This window comes from Hemitrygon akajei, chromosome 26 (assembly GCF_048418815.1).
Source record: "Hemitrygon akajei chromosome 26, sHemAka1.3, whole genome shotgun sequence".
NCBI classification, from domain to species: domain Eukaryota; kingdom Metazoa; phylum Chordata; class Chondrichthyes; order Myliobatiformes; family Dasyatidae; genus Hemitrygon; species Hemitrygon akajei.
The window spans coordinates 39,107,101-39,132,727 of record NC_133149.1 but is presented as its reverse complement, the minus strand read 5'-3'; the positions used below and the strand labels follow the sequence as shown (position 1 = coordinate 39,132,727).

General features: G+C 41.5%; 1 protein-coding gene across 2 annotated transcripts in view; it reads left to right on the top strand.

Moving 5' to 3' along the window:
- The first annotated feature begins 3,256 nt into the window (after window positions 1–3,256).
- Window positions 3,257–25,627, top strand: part of LOC140716887 (ubiquitin-associated and SH3 domain-containing protein B-like) — a 157,994-nt gene continuing 135,623 nt past the window's right edge. The window contains exon 1 of one of the 2 annotated variants that reach the window (XM_073029920.1): window positions 3,257–3,609. In XM_073029920.1, the coding sequence (XP_072886021.1) occupies window positions 3,482–3,609 (128 nt within the window). In that variant the 5' untranslated portion in view covers window positions 3,257–3,481. The remainder of the gene's footprint in view (window positions 3,610–25,627) is intronic. The other variant, XM_073029919.1, reaches the window with a different exon arrangement.

Genomic DNA, 25,627 nt, shown 5'->3' with positions numbered 1-25,627 from the left:
TGGGTCCTAGTGCCCTTCCCTTGGACAACATCGGTGGCGTGGAGAGGGGAAGGCCTGCAGCTTGGGCAACTGCCGGTCTCCCATACAACCCTGCCCAGGCCTGCTCCCTGGAAACTCCAGGCGCAGATCCATGGTCTCTCGAGACCGACGGATGCCACCACCATTAATTTATAGTAACTTTGATGTATTGAGCTGTACTGCTGCTGCACAATTTCACGACTGATATCAATGGCATTAAACCTAATTTTGATTTTGATGCATGGTCTACTTGCCAGTTGACTTCAGCTTTCATGTAGGTCTCAAAGTTTCAAAGTGAATTTATTATCAAACTACCCCATACAACCCTAAGACTCCTTTTTTGTGGGCAATCACAGAAAATGCAAGAAACACAATGGAACCAATGAAAGACTGACAACAGGACGGACTACCAATCAATGTACAAAAATAACAAACAGTACAAATACAAGAAGAAAGAAAAAATAATAATAAATAACTAAGCAATAATTATCAAGAACATGAGATGAAGAATCCTTGAAAGGGAGTCCATTGTTGTGAGAACAGTTCAGTGATGGGTGAGTAAAGATGAGTGAAGTTATCTCCTCTGGTTCAAGAGCCAGATGGTTGAGGGGTAATAACTGTTCCTGAACCTGGTGGTGAGGATCCTGAGACTTCTGTGTCACATTCCTGATGGCAGCAGCAAAAAGAGAGTATCGCTTGGATGGTGGAGGCCTTGATGATGGATGCTGCTTTCCTGCAACAGCGCTCCATGCAGATGTGCTCAATGATGAGGACTGGGTCATGTCCACTAATTTTTGTAGGCTTTTACATTCAAGGGGCTCCAGTATTTTGCTTTAGATTCCAGCATCTGTAGACTCTTGCATGAGGTTCAACTCTCCCATCAGTGGGAATCCTTGTACTCTAAGCTCTGAATGCAAAGTTAACTGATCCAAGGCCAAACAGGTAATTAATTCAGAGAAAATAAAGTGCTTACCGTGGTGCAGCAGTCAGCGCTGCTGCTGCATCACTCCAGCAGCCCAGATTCAAACCTGACCTCAAGTGTTTATGTGTTCTCTCTGTGACCAAGTGGGTTTCTGCCTCAAACTTTGGTCTTCTCCCACATTCCACAGACGTGATGGTAACTTCACAAGCTGCATTTCATTAGTGTTGGTAACTGGCAAAAGGGAAATCAATAAAGAGTTGATGGATATGTGAGAGAGAATAAATTGCCAAGGGAAGGAACGAGTTGGAGATTGGACTATGTGGAACTGGCATGGATGACATAGGAGGAGGAAAAATGGCTTCCTTCTGTCTCATGTTAACATTGCCCAAACCTGGTTATTGTGTCCTGGATCATGTGGCAGCAACTCAGTAGATAAAAGTATGCAGACACGGTCAAGAGGTTCATTTGTTGTTCAGACCAAACATCAGAATAGAGGAGAAATGTGATCTAAGTGACTTTGTGGAATGGTTGTTGGTGCCAGATGGGGTCCTCTGAGTATCTCAGAAACTGCTGATTTCCTGGAATTTTCAGACACTAATCTCTAGAGTTTACAGAGAATGCTGTGAAAAAAAATCCAGTGAGCGGCAGTTCTGTGGGCAAAAATGCCTCGTTAATGAGAGGGGTCAGAGAAGAATGGCCAGAGTGGTTGACAGAAAGACGACAGAAACTCAAATAACCACACGTTACAACAGTGGTGTGCATAAGATCATCTCTGAATGCACAACACGTCAAACCTTGAAGTGAATGGGCTACAGCAGCAGAAGACCATGAACATACACTCAGTGACCACTTTATTAGGTACAGGAGGTAACTAATAAAGTGGTCACTGAGTGTAGATTAGAAATAGTTCAGACCCCTTCTCTGCTTAACCTTTGACACCCTGACTAATCAAGAAACTATCAACCTCTGTTTTAAATATACCCAATGACTTGACATCCACAGTTGTCTGTGGCAATGAATTTCACAAATTCACCACCAGCTGGCAAAAGAAATTTCTCCACCTCAAGAATATCAATACCAAATCTTAATGGCTGGCCTTGGGGTCCTCAATGTCATCCCAAATGCTCCATCTGCAGCTGCAGTGCCCAAAGACCAGAGGTTCACTGGAGTCAGCCAGCACGTTGCATTTCTTTAAGGAGGCTTTGAACACATCCTCAGATCCTTCCCTCTGTGGCTTGCTAACTTCTTCCCATGATGGAGCTTGGAACAGAGTGTTTCCAAAGTGTGGTATTGGGCATGAGAATGACGTGGCCTGTCCAGTGCAGACCACTGAGTGTAACTATGCCTTCATGCATAGTCATTGTGGTTTTCCAGCCACTTGGGACCTCCCCAAATCCACAAGATGTTGATACATTGTAAACAAAGCATTCTCCACCTCTGCCTTTATGAGCTTAGTATCAAACCCACGCTGCAATTCAACCACAACAAAGACCAGAATGAGGAAGTCTTGCATTACTATAGCACCTTTATCTCCCTTTCTTAATAAGACCATAAAACATAGGAACAGAATTAGACCACTTGGCCTATCGAGTCTGCTCCACCATTCCATTATGGCTGATTTATTATCTCTCTCAACCCCATTCTCCTGCCTTCTCACCTTAACTTTTGATGTCCTGACTAACCAAGAACCTATCAACCTCCACTTTAAATTTACGCAATGACTTGGCCTCCACAGCCGTCTGTGGTAATAAATTCCACAGTTTCGTCACCCTCTGGCTGAAGAAATAGTGCTGTAACAGATAATGAAGGACTATTGTAAAATAGGAATTGCGGCTGCCAAACTATGCACAGCAAGATCCCACAATTGGCGCTGTGGAAACTAATCATCAGCAAAGCTAAACAGGCTATAATAAAGGGATGGGTACAACACACTCAGCCACTACGCAGTATATTTCCGGGGCTAACATTTTATGGAAGAAACGGCACCTCTGACAAGACAGCCGCACTTCAGTACAGCACTGGATCACACTCAGCCGCGGTTAATGGCTCATAATCTGACGCTACGGAGTTATTTTGAAAATAAATAAATACATTTCCTTATGACAAATATTAGCCGACAGTCGATTGATGAGCAATTAAAGCTTCTGAACTTTTTAGCAGCAGATCCGGCAGTGAAGGTCGGCCGCTCCGTAAAAGGGAAAGGGAGGGCGGGGCAGCCGATCGCTGAGCTCGCCCGACTCATTCATAAATTAACCAGTTACTGAAGAGTGTGGTCGGTTGAATGACACAATTTCGTTGCAAATGCTCCTCCCTCTCCTGCAGTCTGGAAAAAATATATAATATTTTAAGGCCACAGTCACACTTCCGATGGTCGTGCGGTTAAAGTGAATATTGCCTGGTGACTTAGACGCCTTGTATTCGGGCTGCCCTTCCCTGACGCTCTTGTGCTGTGCCTGTGTGTGAGACGCTTTCTGCATGGTATACGCACACGCCAGGGCTCTTGATTAGAATAATGTCACTTTAATCTCACACGCACAAACCATGGCTACCAAAGAAGAGATGTACAGTAAAGTTGTGCCCCGAAAGAATCGCCAGAACCGGCCTATGACCGTCAAACATGGGTCAACTCTGGAGGTCTTTTTATCAATGGGATTCCCTAAAGCGAGGGCGTAAGTTGGACGAGTTTATATACATTTTATCTCTCTGCCTTTGTTTCGTATTTGCTCCGAGCTATTACTGTATCTCGATGGCGCTGTGTTTCTAAGCGTAATATTTTATTTCAGTCATAAACCTTTACTGAGGAGTTTGTCACATGGCCTAGAGATTTAAACCCTGCTTAAAATGCAGGAAAATGCTTAAAAACGCAAGGAGAAATGACAGTGTTACGTTTCGCGGTCGCTTCCCTCCACCCACCCGTTTTCGAGAGGGGGAAATGGTTTAAGTAGGCAACAGCTCCCCTCTCTACGGGCACAATATTATGGCAATAAAAGGAAAGTATGGCCTTCAGACAGGAAGATGGGAGTTTGTCTCGGCTAGTTTAGAGCGGTGGGAGTAGCTACGTTGTAATTTCGGTGGTGGGTCTCCTTGACCCTTGTGAGTGGTTTTGCAACGTTGGAGAAGGATTGTGTTACTGGAGCGCACTATCAATTTTATCTGCTTTTAGATTCGGGTGGGTCTATTTTACTGATTCTCCGCTTACCCACGCATTCCGTTTATTTTATTCAAGGCTATTTGAATGGTGTTAATTGTTTTTAATCAAGTAATATATGATTATGCCTTCTCTTCCCCGCCCCCAAACTGACACGTGAGTTTTATTCGCAATATAGCGAGCTGCATCTGCAATGTACAGGAATGCCGTGGCCAACGTAACACTCTTTCCATCTCAAAACAGCTTTTTAAAAAAGGTGATTGCAGCAAAGCTTTATTCCCAGCTAACCAGGTATTTCTGATGCAATAACCTTGTTGAGTCTTTTTTTCCGTTTCACGGTAGGACAATGAACCCATAATTAGTCATATCAGTTACCAAAGTTAACAGTGCAAATTTTATTAAACAGCTTTATTTGAATTATTTGAATCCTACGTCATTTCTTTATCCCACACAAAACAAAATCTTTCATTAGTTCCCCGAGTACTGGCTTTCAAAGTGGCCTTCAGAATGGTGGACACTTTTGGTTGTCCACCCGTAGGTCCACAACCAAAGTTTTAAAGGGGTTACTAAGCTGTTTCTTATTCTGGGGAAAGAGCGGTGACTGACGGAGGCAGATTGAGGGTAACTAGCACAAGAAATGGTGGGAGATGAGAGGCATTTTCACACAAAAGGGATGATCAAATAAACCTGCATTTTTACAGTTGCCCCTCACAACCTGGGGGCATCCCAGAACAAAGTGGCCAGTGAAGTTTTTTTTGAAATGTAGTCCCTGATGTAATGTAGCAAAGGCAGTTGCTAATATTTACACAGCAAGCTCCCGTAGACAGACATGTGAAATGAGCTGGTGGTTTTTATCCTGTGATGGTGATGGGTGAGGATTTAGTTGTAATTTTCGAGGTGACTTGTCTATCTTGGAGCATAAGAGGCAAGCAACAAAAAGTTATTTGGGCCTTAGTATGTGATTTCCCCATTCAGTAAGATCATGGCTGACCTTGCACCTCAGCAACACTTTCCTGCACTTAGCACACACCCCTCAATTCTCTTAATAGCTGAAGAGGACAATGTAGAGCGGAGGAGTGAAACTCATGAGTGAGACTAATAAAGTACTGTTTCAAAAAGCCAGTGTGTGGATAACAGTCTGAAGAGTCTCCTATGCTGTAAAGTTTTGTGAAATCATTTTGTTTATTTTATGCAGTTCACCCAACATATTTGTGTCTGAGATTGCACTTTTCTTTCCATGTATGTTTATCACGAATAAACTAAACCCACCGATCTGCATGAGGAGATATTAAAAACTTGCAACCATTTCACAACCTTGGGTTTTCACCTTGTGCTTTCTTTTAATGGAAGGCATGTGCAGTGAGTAGTGGGAATGGTTTGATACTTGATACCAGCTCATTGGACCTTTCAGATTTCTATATTATCACCAGAGGATTATCTCAATATTTGACTGAGTTCATACATTATTATTTAGTGTATTGGCTCAACTACAACAGGAAACAAGAAGGCTCATTCCAAAAGAGTTCAGTAAGCCCTGAAGTTGCAGGTTCTGCTGGGTAGGGTTCACGCAGTTCAATTTTGCCTCATGGTTTGCCTGCATTTAATTCTTGTCTTTAATTCCCTGGCCACCACCTCTGCTCCATGTCACTCAGCCTCCACTTCACAGAAAAACTGAGCAGTGGTCTCTGCCGACCGTGGAAGATCACAGGGTACACGTGCTTTTGTAAAGTGGGTAGTGCTCTTACCACTACAGGCATGAAAGCACAGTCTGAATTAAAGCATCAGCACAGTGCTCAGCGAGGGTATCACTGACCTTGCCACCATCTTTAAAACCATGGCTTCGCTTACAGTTGTTGAATGTTTTATCCTTTTTTTTGGAGGTAGTGCCAGGGAACTCCCTAGGAACCTGTACAATATTTATAAATGAACCAGCATCATTTTACCAGGTCTAGTTAATAACACACCACAGCCACTGGGATCTTGCTGTGCACAAATGGGCTTCCCACAGCAGGAACTCTATTTCAGAAATACTTCACGGGCTGAAAGGTGCTTTGGGACCTGAAGTCGGGAAATGCGCAACATAAATGGGAGTGCTGCCATTTACTGTCTGAGAGAAGTGTATTAGGGTTAACTGGCTCAAAGCACTATTGAAAGAATTGCACTTAAAGCCAGTGCTGTCCTTCAGTACAGTTAATGCATCTCTGGAAACTGCTCCCTGTGCCCTTCTGTCATGTACTACTACATCCCGGCATCAAACGGCTCGAAATTCTGTTTTTCCAAGTAACAGCTCAAGGTTATCTGGGTAAAAACTATAATTGTGCCCTGCTGGGTGCTTTCTGCAAATTAAGTAGCTTGCATTTCGTGGACCACATTTTCGTAGGCCTTTGAGATCCCAGTGGCATTGCAGTTTCTCTGAGAGTGCATTAATATTCTTAATACATGCTCTGGTAGCTGATTGCAGATTAGTTGCAACAAATGTACCTCAGCCTTGTTTAACTTGCAGTGTGAATGTCATCAGGCTCCTACAATGTCAAGTCCAAAGCTACATATAACCAACTGAAAATTAAAGGGCATAATTTTACAAACATTTGGTATCCGATGTCGAACTGGAGGATGTTGTGAATGCAGTGTAACCAACCAATGAATGAGCAATGAGGCCAATTGTCCAAAGTGTTCTGTCATTTTTGTGGAACAATCGCTTTGAGCCAGAAATGGGAGAGGAATATTAACACATCCATTTTTACTTAACTTCTTGGTTGCTCTGAATCCAAGAAACTGATGTTGATGATCCCCATTGTCTCTTGATACAAAATAGTAATGAAGTGTTTTAAGTGGGATCTGGGGGGGGGGTGGGTGGAATAAGGAAAAAGGAATCTGATTGTACAGAGGTGCACGGATTCCTCTCTATAAGACCATCAGGCATTGGAGCAGAATTAGGCTGGTCCATTGAGTCTGCTCCACCATTCCTTCATGGTTGATTGATTATCCCTCTCAACTCCATTCTCCTGCCTTCTCCCTGTGACTTTTGATGCTCTGACTAATCTCGAATACCCAATGACTTGGCCTCCACAACCATCAGTGGCAATGAATTTCACAGATTCACCACCTTCTGGCTAAAGAAATTCCTCTTCATCTCTGTTCTAAAGCGACGTCCTTGTACTCTTAAGGCTGTACCCTCTAGTCCACTACACATCCTCTCCATGTTGACTCTATCTAGACCAGTGGTTCCCAACATGGGGCATACGCCCCACGGGGGTAATTTGATTTTTAAGGGGGGGCAATTCGAGAATGAGTTATTAACAGTGAATTTTTTCTAGTAAGTCTGTGTGAGTATGAGTGTGTGTGTGAGTTAATACATATGTGTATATACATATGCATACATAAAAATACTTGTGTGTATGTACATGTGTAATTGCGTATGTACTGTATATATAGTGTATCACCATCATTACAACCATCAAATGGCTTTCATAATTAAATTAATGAATTGACTGATGTAGGAAGGAACGAATGAACAAGTCCAAACGCGTAAGAAACTCGTACGAGGTCGCGCCAATGCTGCTTTTTGCAGTAGCTTTCGGTTCTTGGTGGTGTGAAGGTGTGTACATTGTGTCATCTCTTTTAAACGGTGTATCTGTCTTTGTATGCTGTAGAAACAAATCGGCATTGTTTTATTTATTTATTATTATCCACATATGAGACAATCCACATATATTTCAATATTCTATTTTCTCGCTCTCTCTTTATTACCAGTGAATACTCTTATTATTATATTTATCATTATTATTATTTTAATATCACTTAATGTTCTTTTTTTTTACAGTTTCTTAGTAATTTCTTCCTCAGAACTTTAACAGTCCTTTGATTCTTTTATTTTTCTCTTTCATGAATGCCATGTTCTTTGGAAGCTTGTTTAAACCAAGTTAATGGTCTTTTAGGCTTCCTCCAGGTGAATAGGAGTTCACTTTTTGAATAATAAGAATTATATATCACCACAGGGGGCATCAGGATTTTAGAGGTGATTAGGTGGGGCATGGCCAAAAAAAGGTTGGGAACCACTGATCTAGACCTTTAAATATTCAATAGGTTTCAATGAGATTCCCCCCCTTCCATTTGTTTTTCTAAACTCCAGCGAGTACAGACCCAGAGCCATCAAAGCCATTAACCCTGTCATTCCCTGTCTAGTCTAACATGCTTGGTTTATTTAACCAGAACTTCAAGTGAAGGACATTGACCTTGGTGGGTGCTGAGTGTCTGAGGTGGGAAGAACTGTCAATCCATCAGAATGAAATGAATTCAAAAGTTTAAGAATGAAGTTGGAGGACGGTTAAATTCCTTTCCTTTTTGAAAACGGAGCAAAGATTGATTTAAACACCTCAGATCACAGTGATTCAGTGCGGTGGATGCAGAGAAACTATTTCTGGGATGGGGACATCTGGAATAAAGTGCAAATCATAAAAAATAAAGCTGATTCAGAAGGTCATTATTTTGCTGAAAGCATAATGAAAATCTCATTCTCTTCCTCAATAGTCTGTTCATTTTCTCTCAACAGAAGCTTATCGGAGTGAAGCTAATGTGTTTCAGCTCACGAGGTACTTGGCTAACAGTGTTCTTCCTTCTTCCCTTGACCCCTGTGCTACCTCCAATTTCAGTTGTAAAATTTATATAAAAGCATTAGAAATGGGCACTGGAGTTTGCACTAAGGCCCGTTGTGCTCTGCCATTCAATAAGATGGCTGACCTGGCTGTGTACTTGGGACTACCTACTTGCCATTTCTCCATAACCTTTAACTGCCCAGCTATCTAAAAATCTATCTAACTGTTCAAAGTGAATACTGTATATTTCACCATATACTTCTGAGATTCATCTTATTGCGGGCATTCACAATAAGTACAAAAAACACAATAGAATCAAGGAGAGACCACACCCAACAGGATCAATGTGCAAAAGACAAGCTGTGCAAATAAATACAAAAGAAAAAAAAGGAAATAATGACAAATAAGTGTTAAATATCAAGAATATGAGATGAAGAGTCCTTGAAAGTGAGTCTATGGACTGTGGGAACAGTTCAGTAATGGGGCAAATGAAGTTTTCCCTCTGGTTCAAGAGCCTGATGGTTGAGGGATAACAAATGTTCCTGAACCTGGTGGTGAGAGTTCTGAGGCTCCTGTACCTCCTTCCTGATGGCAGCAGCAAGAAGTGAGCGTGTCCTGGGTGGTGGGGGTCTCTGATGATGGATGCTGCTTTCTTAATTTCTTCACTGTCTTAATTATGACTTGGGCAAAAATCTGTCTTAAAATTCTGTTTGTCTTCAAAAATGTATCTTTCTGTTACCTGTCTTTTCCCCATGACCTTTAATTACCCTGCTATGCAAAAATCTATTTAGCTATCTTAATTGTCTTGTGTAAATATGTAACTATGTTTTAAGAAATCGATCTGTCTCAGAAATCGGTGCCTTGCCTATCTTTTCCCTATCACCCTTAATTGCCTTGCTATGCAACTATCTTTCTAACTGTGCATTAAATAGATTTAATGAGGTAGCCTTCCACAGGCAGAAAAATCTACCAGTTCACGCTCTCTTGGCTAGGCAGTTTCTCCTTTTTTTTAATATTTGATGTCTCTAGTTAACATCATACAGGCCTTTCTTTATTTCTGACCTCCCAACCTTTCCTTTCATAAATGTTTCTGCTCCACAATTCTTATTTATTTTAATAATCTTGTGCTTGTTACCAGCCTTGTTTAGTTCTTGTCTATCCACTGCTGTGAATACGTTACCCATTTTATTCTCAACATTTTTCAATCCACATTTGCTTCTGCTGTTGAATCTTTCCTCCCATCCCTATTTGTCACCACGATTCCAAAGTCTACAAGTTGTTTAAATTTTAGTTTGTTTTTGAAATACCCCCATGTTATCGCATCTGGTTGGCACAGACCTTGTGAGCTGAAGGGCTTTTTCCTGTGCTTTATTGTTTTATGTTCTATCACTTTATTTTGTATTAACATACATTTTTAAAAAAACATTCCCAGCTCATAAAGTATTGTTTCATGGAGAGAGAGCCTTAAAAAGCAATTGAATTATTTTGAGTGCTGATTTCTGTAAGGGGCAATGAATAAACTGTTGGGGCAGGAGGTGTCTGTTTATGTAAAATTTTGTAAAGTTGTAGTTATAAGTGAGAAAAGGTGGTGCGCAGTGGGACAGCTGGCTGGGGCGGCCCCTGGACAGGGGATATCCTGTTTCCAAGGTTCTGACATCAGAGCTTTTCTGCACTTCCCAGTTTCAAAACAACAGCTTTTAAAATATTATTTGAAACTGAGTCTGCCTAATGTCCCATCTCATTGACTTCTGAAATTCTCACCCATGCCTTTCCTATCCTGTGTATTTCATGTGGCAATCCAAAATTCAGCTGCCCAAACCAGAATCAGGTTTATTATCACTGGCGTACTTCGTGAAAACGTGTTGTTTTGAGCAGCGGTAGTACAGTGTAAGACATAAAGATCACTATTAGTTACAAAAGAGGAATAGTGAGGTAGTGTTCTGGACTGTTCAGAGATCTGATGGCAGAGGGGAAGAATCTGTTCCTGAAACATTGAGTGTGGTTCTGTATCTCCTCCCTGATGGTAGTACTAAGAAGACAACATGTCCCAGATGGTGAGACACCCTCATGATAGATGCCACCTTCTTGGCACTGCCTTTTAAGGATGCCCACGATGGAACTGGCTGAGTTTACAACCTTCTGTGGCCTCTTGTGAGCCAGTGGATCCAGAGCTTTGGCAGCCCTGTACCAGTCACAATGCTCCTCACTGTACAGCTGTAGAAATTTGCAAGGATCTTGGCTGCTGGTGTGCCTTCTTCATGGTTGCATCGATATGTTGGGCTCGAGATAGATCCTGAGAGATGCTGACACCCAGGAATTAGAAGCTGTTTGCCCTTTCCGCTGCTGAAACCTCAGTGAGGACTGCTGTGTGTTCTCCAGACTGCCCCTTCCTGAAGTCCACCATCAATTCCTTGGTCTTGCACTGTGTCCCTTTCACCCATCACCTCTGTGCTAATTGGTTCTATGGTTACCATTGCCTCTTTTTAAATTATCATCATGCTCAGTCTCTCAACTTAGTTCTCTATTGCTCTCTTCCTCTCTGCCAATCTCTGCACCACTGCTGTCAGTGTCCTCCATGGCCCATGCTCTGGAATTTTCTTCTGAAACCTCTTTGCCTATTGTTCCCCCCTTTAAACTGGTTTCTTTGCAGCCGAATTTACGGGTGATATGAAGTTAGGTGGAGGGGCGGTAGTTTTGAGGAAGTTTAGAGACTACAGAAGGACTTGGACAGATTGGGAGAATGGACAAAGAAGCGGCAGATGGAAGACAGTGTTGGGAAGTGTATGGTCATGCATGTAGGGCGAAGAAATGAAAGCATAGACTATTTTCTAAATGGGGAGAAAATTCAAAAATCTGAGGTGCAAGGGGAATTGGCAGTCCTCGTGCAGGATTCCCTAAAGGTTAATTTGCAGGTTGAGTCTGTGGTGAGGAAGGTAAATGTGATTTTACATTCATTTCAAGAGGACGAGAATATAAAAGCAAGGCTATAATGGTGAGGCTTTATAAGGCACTGGTGAGGCCTCACTTGGAGTACTGAGACCAGGTTTGGGCCCCTTGTCTTAGAAAGGATGTGCTGACATTGGAGAGGGTTCAAAGGCGGTTCACAAAAATTATTCAAGGATTGAAAGGCTTATCATATGAGGAGTGTTTGATGGTTCTTGGCCTGTACTCACTAGTACTCAGAAGAATGAGGGGGGGGGGGATCACATTAAGACCTAAGGAATATTGAAGGGCCTTGATAGAGTGGATGTGGAGAGGGTGCTTTCTTTGGTGAGGAAGTCGAAGATCAGAGGATACAGCCTCAGAATAGAGGGATGTCCTTTTAGAACAGATGAGATTGGATTTCTTTAGGCAGAGATTGGTGAATCTGTAGAATTCGTTGCCACAGACAGCTGTGGTGACTAAGTCATGGGGTATATATAAGGCAGAAGATGATAGATTAGGGCATGAAGGGATACGTGGAGAAGACATGAGATTGGAGCTGAGTGGGAAGTGCATCAGCCATGATGAAATGGCAGAGCAGACTCGATGGGCCAAATTGCCTGATTCTGCTCCTATATCTTATGGTCTTAATATGTAGCTGAGGAGTGACACGTTTGGTCATTTGTGCTTAAAATATATTCATGAAAACCCAAAGCTGTCAATATTGGAAATCTGAAATTTAAAAACAGAAAATGCAGGAAATACTCAGATCAGGCAGTGTTTGTGAAAAGAGCAACATTTAATGTTTCAGGGCTGACCTTAAAACAATAACTGTTTCCCTTTTCACGGATTCTGTCTGACCTGCTGAGTGTTCTTTGAGTTTTCTGTTAAAATCTGCATATATGGCTGTCTAATATTTGATTACCACACTCATAAAAACTGGAATGGCTTTCTTTATTAAAGACACAATATGATGATGCTTTACTGGTGAGACTGAAGTACAATGATTTTTCAATTGACTGTTGCATTTGTTTTTTAAATTAAATTATTATTGATATAATTATGACATAATTGCCTTTAGTAGAATAAGGAAGAATGTGACAAGGATATAGGTGAGCATTAAGCAGTCTGCTATTTAATACCTGCTGGGTAATAGGCTACATTATCTGCTGTGTTTTTATTCCACATATTCTGGAGGCAAATGGTGACCATGGTGACACCATTTGCCTCCAGGATAGGTAGAATGAAAAATGAAAATGAAAAGCCTCTAATGAACAGTATTTGGATGTATGCATCTTTTAGACTTATTGCTTTCAAACTGATGGTTCACAATTGCATTAAGAAAGTGTTTTATATTAAAAGGTAACAGATTTAAACCCTTATACCATGGCCTTGCCTCTGTGTTTCAGTAACTCTTGCCAATGTTTGTTTTTGCTCCTCTGATGCTGCTAATAGTGCATGCCCTGTCACTCCATTACTGACAATTATATTGTTATCTCAAAATTCAAAGTGAATTTGTTATCAAAGTAGGTATATGTCACTATTTACTACTTTAAGATTTATTTTCTTTCAGGCATTCACAGTAGAACAGAGAAATAGAATAGAATCAATTAAAACCTATTGACATAGAATCAATGAAAACCTATTGACAAACAATCAATGTGCAAAAGACAACATACTGTGCAAATAAAAAAAAAGTAAATAATACTGAGAGCATGAGTTGTAGAGTCCTTAAGAGTGAGTCTGTAGGTTGTGGAGTCATTTCAGTGTTGAGGTGAGTGAAGTTATCCCCTCTGCTTCTGACAGTTGAGAGCTAAGAACTGTTCCTAAGTCTGGTGATGTGGGACCCAAGGTTCCTGTGCCCTTTTCCTGATGGCAGCAGCAAGAAGAGAGCGTGGCCTGGATGATGGTGCAGTCCCCAATGTTAGATGCTGCTCTCCTGCAACAGTACTCCTTGTAGATGTGCTCAATGGTGAGGAGGGCTTTACCCATGATGACTGGGCAGTATCCACTACATTTTGTAGGCTTTTCCATTCTTGGGCATTGGTGTTTCCATACCAGGCCATGATACGACCATTCAGGATACTGTCCATTGTGCATCTGTAGAAGATGATCACATTATGCTGAATCTGCGCAAACGTGTATTTAAAAAGAAAGTAGATGCACTGTCATGCCTTCTTTGTGATGGTACTTACACTCTGGAGCCAGCTAAGTCAATAAATTAGTGAGCAGTTGTGTAGATCTAAGTCAGAATCAAAATGGCTCCCCATCAGAATAGTCTGTAAATTAGTAGCTGCATTTTTCACTGTTGATAAGACTGGGGTGTTGGCAGAACCTTCTGAAAGTCCTGGATCTCCTTGTATCCCTCAAAGAAGGGTGAGGTTGTAAAAAGGAAATATCGGTGATGTTGCTCTGCAATCACTTTCACTCTCTGGCTTGTTTAACACACAGCTTCAAGTGTCACTGCCCACTGGAGGAGTCCCATCTTTATCCCTCACTCTGTTAGTTTTAAAGAAAGGCTGAGGTGTTACCTCGGGGGTCCAGCCATCATTTATTCCCTGTTCTGCACAACTAAAAGGTGATGCTCTGGATCTCTGTTGGTGGGATCTTGGTGCGTGCAAGCTCGCTGCTACATTTTGCATGGTGCTTGTGTTTCTAATGTATGGCGTTGCTTGTAAAGCAGTTTGAGATGAAATGTGAAACATGTTAAAGCAATGTAGTGGAATGGAATCGTTCCCATATTGCAACAGTAACTTAAACAGCTACTTCACTAACCTTCATGGGTGTCCTGTGGTTTCCCAAGGCACTACATAAATGCAAACCTATCTTTAATTTTGCTGATTAAAAAATGATGCAATGAAAATGTGTTTTGTCAAAACTTGTTGCACTCTGTTTACATACTTGGGTTTCTTGAAACTTGTTGGCTTAGTTTCTCAATAAGAGGGGAATGGAAATGTATACACAGACTAACACAAGAACTAAACAAATCTAAAATTCTGAATGGTAGCTGAAAGAAAAACCTGAATACATACCTCAACTATCATTCAGACTATTGCCTAAATGTAATTTAATCCTGAAGTTTTCCATAAAGCAAAGACAAAGAAAACAAAAATATTTAATAAGAAAATAAAGTACTCCTATCTACACTCGTTGGACACTTTATTAGGTACAAAAGTGGAACCTGGTATGCTTTTTTGCTGCTGTAACCCATTTGCTTAAGGTTTGATGTGTTGTTCATTCAGAGATGCTCTGTTGCTCGCCATTGTGGTGACACGTGATTATTTGAGTTACTCTTACCTTCCGGTCAGCTTGAACCAGTCTGGCCATTCTCCACTGACCTCTCTCATTGACTAGGCATTTTTGCTCACAGAACTGCCACTCACTGGATGTTTTTGTGTTTTTCACACCATTCTCTGTAAACTCGAGAGACTGTTGTGCAAGAAAACCCCAGGAGATCAGTTTCTGAGACATTCAAGCCTTCCTGTCTGGCACAAAGAATTATTCCATGGTCTAAGTCACTTGGGTCTCAATCTGATGTTTGGTCTGAACAACAACTGAACCTCTTGACCATGTTGATATGCTTTTGTGCATTGAGTTGCTGCCACATGATTGGCAGGTATTTGCATTAACGAGCAGATGTACCTAATAACGTAGTCACTGAGTGTATATGGAGTTTGTATGCTCTTCCAATGACTGTATGGGTGCTCCAGTTTTCTTCCATGTTCCAAAGATATACCTGTAGTTTAATTGGCTCCTATTATATCTCGTGATGGGAGTGGCAGTAGAATCAGTTGATTGGTCAATAAGGGAATAAGTTGCAGAGGTACAGGGAAAGAGGCCAGAACAGACGACTTGTTTTGAGAGCCAGAATGGATTGGTAAGTTGAATAACTTTGTAAAGTGTCATAACAAGTTAAGCAAATAGATTATTCTATTGTTACTTGAATATTTCTGAACATTAACATTATTCAAATTTGGAGGTTTGGAAGAGAAGATAACTTTCTTTGTTACACTATATATCACTGCAAAAAGCTGGAGTGATAAAATGGGGTTTTGTATTGGAGAAAGTACAGCAATTTTAATTCTTAGAAATTTCACTTTATAAGTTGAAGCAAGTGAAGTGGCCAGATACCACAGATGGGATTGCCAAATAGCAATTCCTAGAGCATTTGGGAATTAAAAGTTGATTTCCAGAATTCTCGGAGTGAAAGCTGGTAGAAGGGATAACAGGACCATACGGCTGACACCTGATCAAGTCAAATGAACCTACTTTCCAGTTGACACTGTTTATCATTTTCCAGTTCTGTGACATGGGGAGAAATCCGTTTGCTTCATCCCCAGTAACCTTCCACCTCTCTTCAGCTCCCAGGTGATGGATTCCATGTATTACTCAGGCAACAAGATTTATGCCAAGGTTTACCATCTGTTTGGTGTTGTGGATCCTCGCTTGGAGATAGTCTGAGGCATTTACATTTATTTCAGTGTCATCACATCCTTTTGACAAAGTATAGGGCCACCTGTCTCAATATCTCATCTTTTGGCCTGAATTCCATTCACAGTTACGTGCAGGTCCTTGAAACAGTTTATTATGTCAAGGGTGCTGCAGGATTTGTTTTTGGGCAATCCCCATAGAAAAGTAAATGTTTGTTTTCGTGGACCTTCAGCAAGGAATTTGACTTCATGACATTTGCTTTAATGGAATACACTGCCAGAATATATTATTCAGCCATACATTTGAAATGCAGTCACTTGGGAGTGGACTACTGGCTGCTCGGGAAGATTTTGTTTGTTTGTTCAGAGATATTGTGGAAAAGCCAGGAGGATGTTTTCAGAGTTTATGTTTTAAAATGTTAATCCTGATATGAATACACATGAGTTGATGCCAAGCTATCTTTGGTTCTTTTGGATTTTGTCTCGTGGAAAACCTGACATTTAAAATGTGTTCTCAGCTGGTTACCTTTCTCTGTTTTTGCTCCCACCCACCTATCTTGCTAGTTCAGGATAGACGTGGCTGAACCAACTTCCTTGAAATCTATTGAGCTGTTTTCAGGCTCAGAGTTGTGCATCCTGTTTGTATATTGTGTATCAGATTTCTCCATCCATTCCCCTCCCCAGTTCTGAATTTCTGTGGGCCTGCTGTGAGAAAATGGCCAGGAGCTTGAAAACGGAACAAAAGCCAACACTGACTTCCTACCTCCTTCAAAATCTTAAATGGCAATACTCTTGTTGTGTTTAGAAGCTCTGGCTTTCCCTGCCTCCATCAGGTTTAAGTTGCCTCGATGAATTTGGAGATAAAGACAATTGTTTAAATTTTAAAATATTTTAAAAGTTTATTACAGGTAATTAGTGTGGATCCCTTCAAAGATTCTGGGGGGGGGGGAGAAATAACATTATTTGTTATAACACACACAAAATATTGGAGGAACTTGGCAGGTTAGGCAGCATCTATGGAAATGAATAGTTGACACTTTGGCCCGAGACCCTCCTTTACCTTTTCCACCCGTCTGGCTTCACCAGTCACTTTCTAGCTGGTCCCTCTTTCCCATCCTCCACCTTTTTATTCTGGTGTCTTCCCCCTTCTTTTCCAGTCCTGAAGAAGGGTCTGGGCCTGAAGTATCTATTCATTTCCATAGATGCTGCCTGACCTGCGGAGTTCCTCCAGCATTTTGTGTTACTTTGCATTTCCAGCATCTACAGATTTTCTCAAGCTTTGTTGTAAGCAACTTGAAATGGTTGAATTTCATTTCATCAAGGTTAACATGATAAACTTTGAGGTTTTTTTTACACTTTGAGGCCTCAGGTGAGGCCTCTGTGTTCTTGAATTTTGTCCTTGAAGGAAAATAATCAGGAACTTGCTTTATGAACATTCATGACTAATTGGGTACTTCTGAAGGGCTGTCTTTTTTGAGCACAGAAATCCCATAACTGATATGCATGAGGCCAGCTGCCGTAGTGGTAAAAGTAACCAGGCAGTCAGTTCTGGTGATGCACGTGGAGTAATGAGCGATGTCTCAACTCTAGAGAGAACCTCCTTGCTCTTTACTAAATTTGTGCAGAATGTTCTGTATGGCAACGGCTGGCTTGGGGGGAAATGGACAGAATCATCAATTCTTATGGGTAGTCCATTTATGCCAGTATCTGAATATAGTGGCTGTGCTTGGTGCAACAGTTTGTCTTCTGCTGTTTGAAACAAAATCAAGAGCTGTACTTTCACAGAAGAGGAGGAAGTCGTCTCTTATTTCAGAGACTTGAGTGGTTCTTGTCTTTCTGCTGGAAATTCAGATTCAGATGATTGCTCCTGAGGGGTGTGTTGCTGGAATAAGTGAATAGCTAATGGTTTGACAATACCTGTCAAAACTCATCCCTCAATAGTGCTGGTTCCAATAACCCATTAAGGCTGGCCTTCAGACTACAGTACCATGTACAATGATGCCTGGTAATATAGAAATTTCATCAAATATTCACGAGGAAGTTGTAAATGCAAAGGTTAGATGTCCTGTGATTTGAAAGTCTTCCATAGTTATCCTTGTGCCTTGAAGCACTGAGATGCTTCAGGTACTTCTGAGTCAAGTATGGAAGAGAAATTAATGGGATGTAATTAAAATGGTCTGTTTTGGTTTAACTTTTGCTTGTAATTTTTTAAATTAGCATTGGATGGGGATTAAATTTTCAAGGACTAATTTATTAGGGTAGTTTAGTTTCCTTTTGAATATAGTGCAATGAATAACTAGAATGAGTTGCACATTGAGTTGTATTTCAGGGACTTTAGATGCTGCTTGGTTTGAAGATTTGTAAGGAAAGAGTTAAATGTGATTCCTCCCTGATATACGCTCAATTAAAATGCGAGCTTGAAAGACAAAATGGTGTTGGTGTGGAAGGTGGTAATGGCATGTTATCTCATTATTCCCCTTTTTGCTTTGTCTCTATTTTGAACTCACATTTTTAAGATTAGATACCAGTGAAGAATGTTTTCCCCCTTACACACCTGCTGTCTTGATTTCTGAGTTGTTTGTCGAGGCTAAAGGTTGTTGGAGATTAAAAAAGGTCTGCTTAATGGGTATAAAGTGGGGAATTTCTTATCTTAGGCTGGATTATGATTAGTACTAGTGCTAACAGTTGGAGATAGGGTCAAGGATGTCGAAAGAGTGGTGGGGGGGAGGGAGAGAGAACTGCATGAGGGGTTGTCAGATCTGTGGTTCCTCTCTGGCATTGTGCAGATCAGCTCATTAAGTGGATGATAAGTATTTTGTTTACTCTATGACTACTTCAGTAATCATTAGTCTTTTTGCATTGCATGCTTTAAATAACTCTAATAAAGTGATTTCTTGTGGCCTTCAACATGTGTGCAATGCCTCCCTTTGTTTGCGCATACATAAGCAAATGCCCAGAGCTGAATCAGAAAAGAACATGGAAAGAATTTTAAAATTTTTGTTAAACTAGTTAGATGGGTAAATGTGATTTAAGACTTCTGTCTATGTGCTGTAACTAACACGACTGGTTGGATTTCATTTTGGGTTTTAAATTTGTGTGTAGTTCTGTAAAATTCACTAATTGGTGAGTCTACTGGAAAAAGCCGCTGGTGTGGAATGTCAGTGTAAGGGATTGATGGTGTGTAGTGAAGTTGAAGTCTACAGGAGGGTTTTATGGTTAGAACTGGAGCAATGCTCTGTCCTCTGAACCCAGAATTCCAGAGGAAGAGCCTACAAGAGGTTGTGAGAGAGCAAGCTAGAGTGGGGAAGTATAGAAGTTTACCACTTCTGGGAAATGTATTTTCTACGTAGTTGAGTAGAAGAGCTGAAGTAAATGGGGGGGGGGGGAATAATATAACTCAGCCAAACCCAGAGAGTCCAGTTTATCCCTTTTCTCAAAAATAAATTAATAAATTCACTGAAATCCCAGTTTATGCTTAAATGTTATCCCCCAGGCAATTAATCTGATCAACCATTCTGGTTAGCTACCCCCCCCCCCCCCACCGCCCCTTCTATCTATTACCCCTGACACTGCACTGCAAACACTCTAAACCACTTTTTATAATCAAATTTACATTGTAAATATGTATACGCTGGTATTTATTTATGCACAATTTATTCCAATTCCATACTTTAACCTCTAACTTTATTGTAATTCTATATCTTTTTAATTGCTGATTTTTTAAAATTGCATGTTGTGCCCTGACCAACACATCACAGCAAATTCCTTATACGTGTACTGTAAATGTACAGTATGGTCAATAGAGTTGATCCTTCTGCTTGCCACAAGGTTAAGTGGCATTTTCCACAAAGTCAAGTAAAGCAACAATTTGACTTTAAAATGTATGACAGTTGTATAACAGCAAGTCTCTCAAATATTCTGAGATACTGTGAAAAGGAAGTAAATTCCTTCTATAAGGGTAACAATTTGCATGTAACCCTGATGGGGCAGATCTGGAGGTGTGTGGTGAACTACATATACCTGTCTGGACTGCTCCTGTGGCTCCTCCCACAGATCCCTGCTAACTGCTCCTGTGGCTCCTCCCACAGACCCCTGTATAAAGGCGATTGAGGCCTGAGCCCGGCCTCATTCTCCAGGATGTAGTGTTGTTCATTCTTCCAGTCAATAAAAGCCGATATCTCGCTTCTTACGTCTCAGAGTGAGTTACTGATGGTGCATCAAGGTGTTAACTCATTCATCGGGTTAATTGACCTATCCGGAGTCCTTCTACCATTGCAATTCTGTTGGTATCCATTTTGTCTTTCTGTGACGTTTGTACTTTCTGGTCTCCAAACTAGCTGATACTGAGTGTAGTACTGGCGGACGCTGTGTTGTTTCGTTGTGCTGTCTCTCTAATGAGATTCAGAATGTTGACTGTGTTTGCCTCATTGGGTAAACAAAGGCAATCTTCTTTAAAGAGCAGTGGAAATCTGTGGTTTATCAGGCTAATATTTATCTCTAACCTAGTCATTACTAAAACATCATATCTAGCCAGTTGTTACCTTTGCATTCCTATTAGATACAAGCTTTACTACATTTCTTACATTGGAACAGGGCCCTCCATTTCAACTAGTTGCTCTTAGTGCTTGGGGCTTCTTTTAGTCACCATGTTTTCTATTTGAATACAACTTTGTGTTTTTTTTCCAACACACAGCAATAGAAGAAGTGAAATCTGCCTTTGCATCGCACTCAGTTTTTCCAGTTCTAATCGTTCTTTAGAAAACATTGAATGGGAAGGGCAGTGACCCAAGCACCAGTTGCAGTGCTAATTGGATCTTTAAAGAAAAGCAATGTCAAATGGGATTAAACTGATGCTTGGCTCCAGTTGTTCATTCCTAACCATGTAAGTAGAGCACATTGTGGGAGAGGAGAAAATGCTACTGCTTTTACTTTTGACCCCTCCCACGTCCAAGTCTGAAGGTGTAATTGAAGTGACATACGGATTCAATTGGGATGTGACGGTGATCCTAACTTGATCACACATAGAGTCGGAGTACTACAGCACAGAAACAAGCCCTTCAGCCCATCTAGTCCATGTCAAACTATTATTCTGTCTGGTCCCATAATGGCCTTAGCATGAATTGCCCTGGCAATTCAAATGGTTGTCATAGAGACATAGAGTGAGACAGAATGGGAATGGGCCCTTTGGTCCAACTTGTCCATACTGATCAGGATTCCCATGTGCTGGACCTTTTTGAAAAACATTGGGGTAGGTAAGTCCCCAGGTTTGGATGGGATATACCCCACGAAATGGAAATGAGTGAAGAGAGTGCTGCACCTTTAGAGTTGTGGAAAGTGCAGTTCAATCCAGAAAAGTGTGGAATGGTACACTCTGGAAGGTTGAACTTGAAGTTGGAGTACAGGGTTAATGGCAGGATTCGTAGCAGTGTGGAGAAACAGAGGGATCTTGGGGTCCAGGTCCTTAGATCCCTCAACGTTACTGTGCAAGTTGATAGGGTTGTAAATAAAGCATACAGCAGATTGAGTGGGCAGATTGAGTTCAAGAGCCGTGAGGTAATATTGTAGCTTTATAAAATCCTGTTCAAGACCATAAGATATAGGAGCAGAATTAGGCCATTTGATCCATTGAGTCTGCTCCGCTGTTCCTTCATGGCTGATTCATTTTCCTTGTCGGCCCCAATCTCCTGCCTTCTCCCCATAGCCTTCAAGCCGTGACTAATCAAGAATTCCACAGATTCTCTACTCTCTGGCTAAAGAAATTCCTCCTCATCTCTGTTCTAAAAGGACACCCTTCTATTTTGAGGCTGTGTCCTCTGGTCTTAGACTCCCCTAACATAGGAAACATCCTCTCCACATCCACTCTATCGAGGCTTTTCACCATTTGATGGGTTTTGATGAGGTCGCCCCTCATTCTTAATTACAGTGATTACAGGCCTAGAGCCATCAAACGCAATTCATATGACAAGCCTTTCAATCTCGAAATCCTATGAACCCACTCCAATGTCAACACATCCTTTCTTGGATCAGGGGTACAAAACTGCTTACAACAGTCCAAGTAAGGCCTCACCAGTGCTTTATAAATGCTGGAGAATAAACAGTTGACATTTTGGGCCAAGACACTTCAGGACTGGAAAAGAATGGGCAGAAACCAGAATAAGGAGGTGAAGGGAGGCAAAGGAGTACAAGCTGGCAGGTGATGGGTGTGGGAAGGAGGGTGAAGTAAGAAGCTGGGAGGTGGTAGGTGGAAACGGTAAAGGACTGAAGAAGGAATCTGATTGGAGAGGACGGTGGAGCATGGAAAAAGGGAAGGAGGAGGGGCACCAGGGTGTTGCTCAAGATTTTCAGCAACTGCAAAATTCTTGATCCTATTTGTTCCTTGCCCACTTTATTTGTAGAACCTCAAAACTTCAGAAATTCCACTGTTATCACAGTTCCTTTGGCCTACAGGATTTTGAAGAAAAATTTAAAATTTGCTAAATGTAACTCCCCCCTCCCGCCGCCACCACCCTTCCTCTATTCAATTCTGTTGCCTGGATTTGGCTTTTAAAAAGGAAGCCAGACCAATCATTTGAGGGAACCTCTTGACTCGTACATCAGTGCTGCTTCATTGACCAGAATAAACCATGGATTTAACTATTCTGGGTCTGCCCACATCACAAAGACCTATAATTAACTAATTGATGCTTCTTGCCCCAATAAGACAGTTGCCAACCTCCAAAGTGTCAATCTTCAGAGTGCATTTATTATCAAAGTATGTGTACTGTCTTGAGACTCCAGCCTTGAGACTCATCTTGCACACAAAACCAAAAAAAAAGAATCCATTTTTAAAAACAAAACTCACATAACAAAGACTGCCTAACAACCAACGTGCAAAAAAAGCCACACACAGGGCATTAACTGCAGAATTCCTGAAAGTGATTCCATGGCCACGGAGCCAGTTCAGCACTGAGGCGAGTGCCAATGGCTACAAGCCGCAGAGCCAGTTCAGAGCTGAGGTGAGTGAAGCCGGTCCAGGAGCCCAATTGCTACAGGCCACAGTCACAGAGCCAGTTCAGCACTGAGGTGAGTGAAGCCGTCCAGGAGCCCAATGGCTGTAGGGCAACAACTGCTCCCAAACCTGGTGCAGTGGGACCAAGGACTCCTGTACCTCCCACCTGACTGTAGTAGTGAGGAGACCGGTCAAATGAAGGCAGACATTCGTTTACTGCTTGCCCTCGACGATTTTGATCTTGCCCGATGCTTTAACTGGTGTGGAGTAATGGAGCCAATCGTGGGTTTGTCTTAAGCAATCAGGCCTCGACACAGTGTCCACCCCCAGTGATGGCTACCCTGGCCATACCTGTACTCTGGGGAGTCTGGTTTGATAACCACCCCCACCCCCCCCACATCATCTAACTGGTTCAAGAGAACATGCTTAAAAGGGAAACCGCAGACTGTAGCGATCACAGTTGAGAAGGAGTATATCTATAGAGTATCTTGTAGTTTTGTGAGCTGTCTGCAAAATGTCAAAATTCTAGAGGAAACACTTACTGCTTATTCCCTTCTGTAGATGCTACCTGACTTGCTGAATCACTCTGGCATTTTGTGTGTGCTGCTCAAGATTTACAGCTTCTGCAGAACCTCTTGTGTCACAAATGGTTGTAATTTTACTTGAGAAAAGAGAGCTTAATATTATTACAGTAACACTGATTGTGGGGCTACTGTACTGGGGATCGTCTGACCAAATTCTTTTGGTCACCTAATGGTGCAAGGAAGATTTTCTCATGACATAGTGGACCATCGACACCACAGACATGTTTGACTAATCTGCAGCAAAGGAGTGCAACGGATTAAACAGATCCCCTGGTTAGAATGTGGCCCCATCAAAAAATGTCTCATTGAATATAATTTCGGATCAATCTGTGTTGCGCTGAGCCTAGAGAATGCACACTTTTGTAACTTCTACTAATCCTTATGTCTTGCATTATACAACTTTCACAAAACACAAGATTTTGCTGATGCTGGAAATCTTGAGCAGCCACACAAAATACTGAAGGAACAGCAGGTTGGGCAGCATCTATGGAAATGATTAAACACGACTTATCAGGCTGAGACCCTCATCCCGGGAGGGGCTTGGCCCAAAGTATTGACTGTTTATTCCCCTCTGTAGATGCTGTCTTACTTGCTGAGTTCCTCCAGCAAATTTCACGACGTGTCAGTGATAAAAGCCTGATTTTTGATTCATTAAATCTTGTTCTGTACAGTAATTTGCTTTTCATGTGATGTTACAAATTTAAGATAAAGGAGTGACAAATAAGCAGCCAGGTTTACCAAATTTTATCCAGTAATCTGACTGTTGGATCAGGCCTAGAATAGGCAGCCTTTCTGTGACTAAACAATCTGCTTGAGCCTTATGTGCATGTCCATTCATGAAAGGTCATCTGAATGAGGTACAAGAGGGTGATCCATCTGAAGCTGCAGCTTGCCTGGTTCAAGGCCTTCAGCTAGCATTGACTGTGTATGTGCAATGGCTCATGCTGTCATTGGATCGGGGGAGAACATGATGTAGACAGTCCAGTCTTTTCCCTCACTTAAAATCAATACTTGGAACAGCTTTGCCAGTGTAATATTCAGGTGACTTGGTCTCCCTGTTAGATGCCATCAATGTCTTGACATCACCTAACTCTTCAAACTTTGCCTTCTGTTCACGTAACAATTAGAATTTTACCTTGACGTTCACTTGCCAGTTTAAGGGTCTGCAAATAAACTGTTGGTGCATTTAAGTACTGGACTCCACTAATCCCCAGATTATCACCCCAGATTATTTTGTAGTATAGACATACACTACATTTATTACAAACATTCATGAAAGATTGAACTTCATGTGTGGATAGTCCTTGAGCAGTGTCTGAGGAGATCATGGTCTGGACAAGGTAGCTGCTAGTTGGCTAAAAGGCAATTGTGTTCCATGAGGTCATTTGGAAGTTCCTTTGTCTTGCTAACTAGTGCAGTATGACACATTACATTAGGCTTCAGTTATCCTTGGACTGTGGGAGGAAACCGGAGCACTGGGATGGGGGGGGGGGGGGGGGGGAAGAAATGCACTCATTCCGTGGGGAGGTCTTGGTGATGATGTCAGAATTGAACTCTGAACTCTGATACCACGAGCTGTAAAAGCATTGTGCTAACTGCTAAGCTGCCGTGGCTCTCTTGTTTCTCTTGCTCTAGTGTTTGTTTTGGACGTGGCAAAGAGACTTCCACTTGGGGAACCTACAGCAAATAAGAAAGATAATAATTAATGAATTTTGGTGGGAATGCAGAAGAAACGTCTAATTGGAGAAAGATTAGTTTCTTGAGCTCACAGCTGTGTGAAATGGTTGAAGTCATTCATGTTGACGTTAATTGGTCAATGTCTATTGTCATACTGCTTATCTGTCTTGGCTCCATATTCTTTAACGTTGTTGCCATACATTTGGACAACAAGTCCTCTCAATGGAAATTTTACAGTTTGATTGAAGAAGTATTCTTTCTTTTCCTTCTCAAGAATATTGCTTTCATTTTAAGGTAACTTTCCTTGTTCTTAATTTCTTCAACAGATACAATATCTACTCAA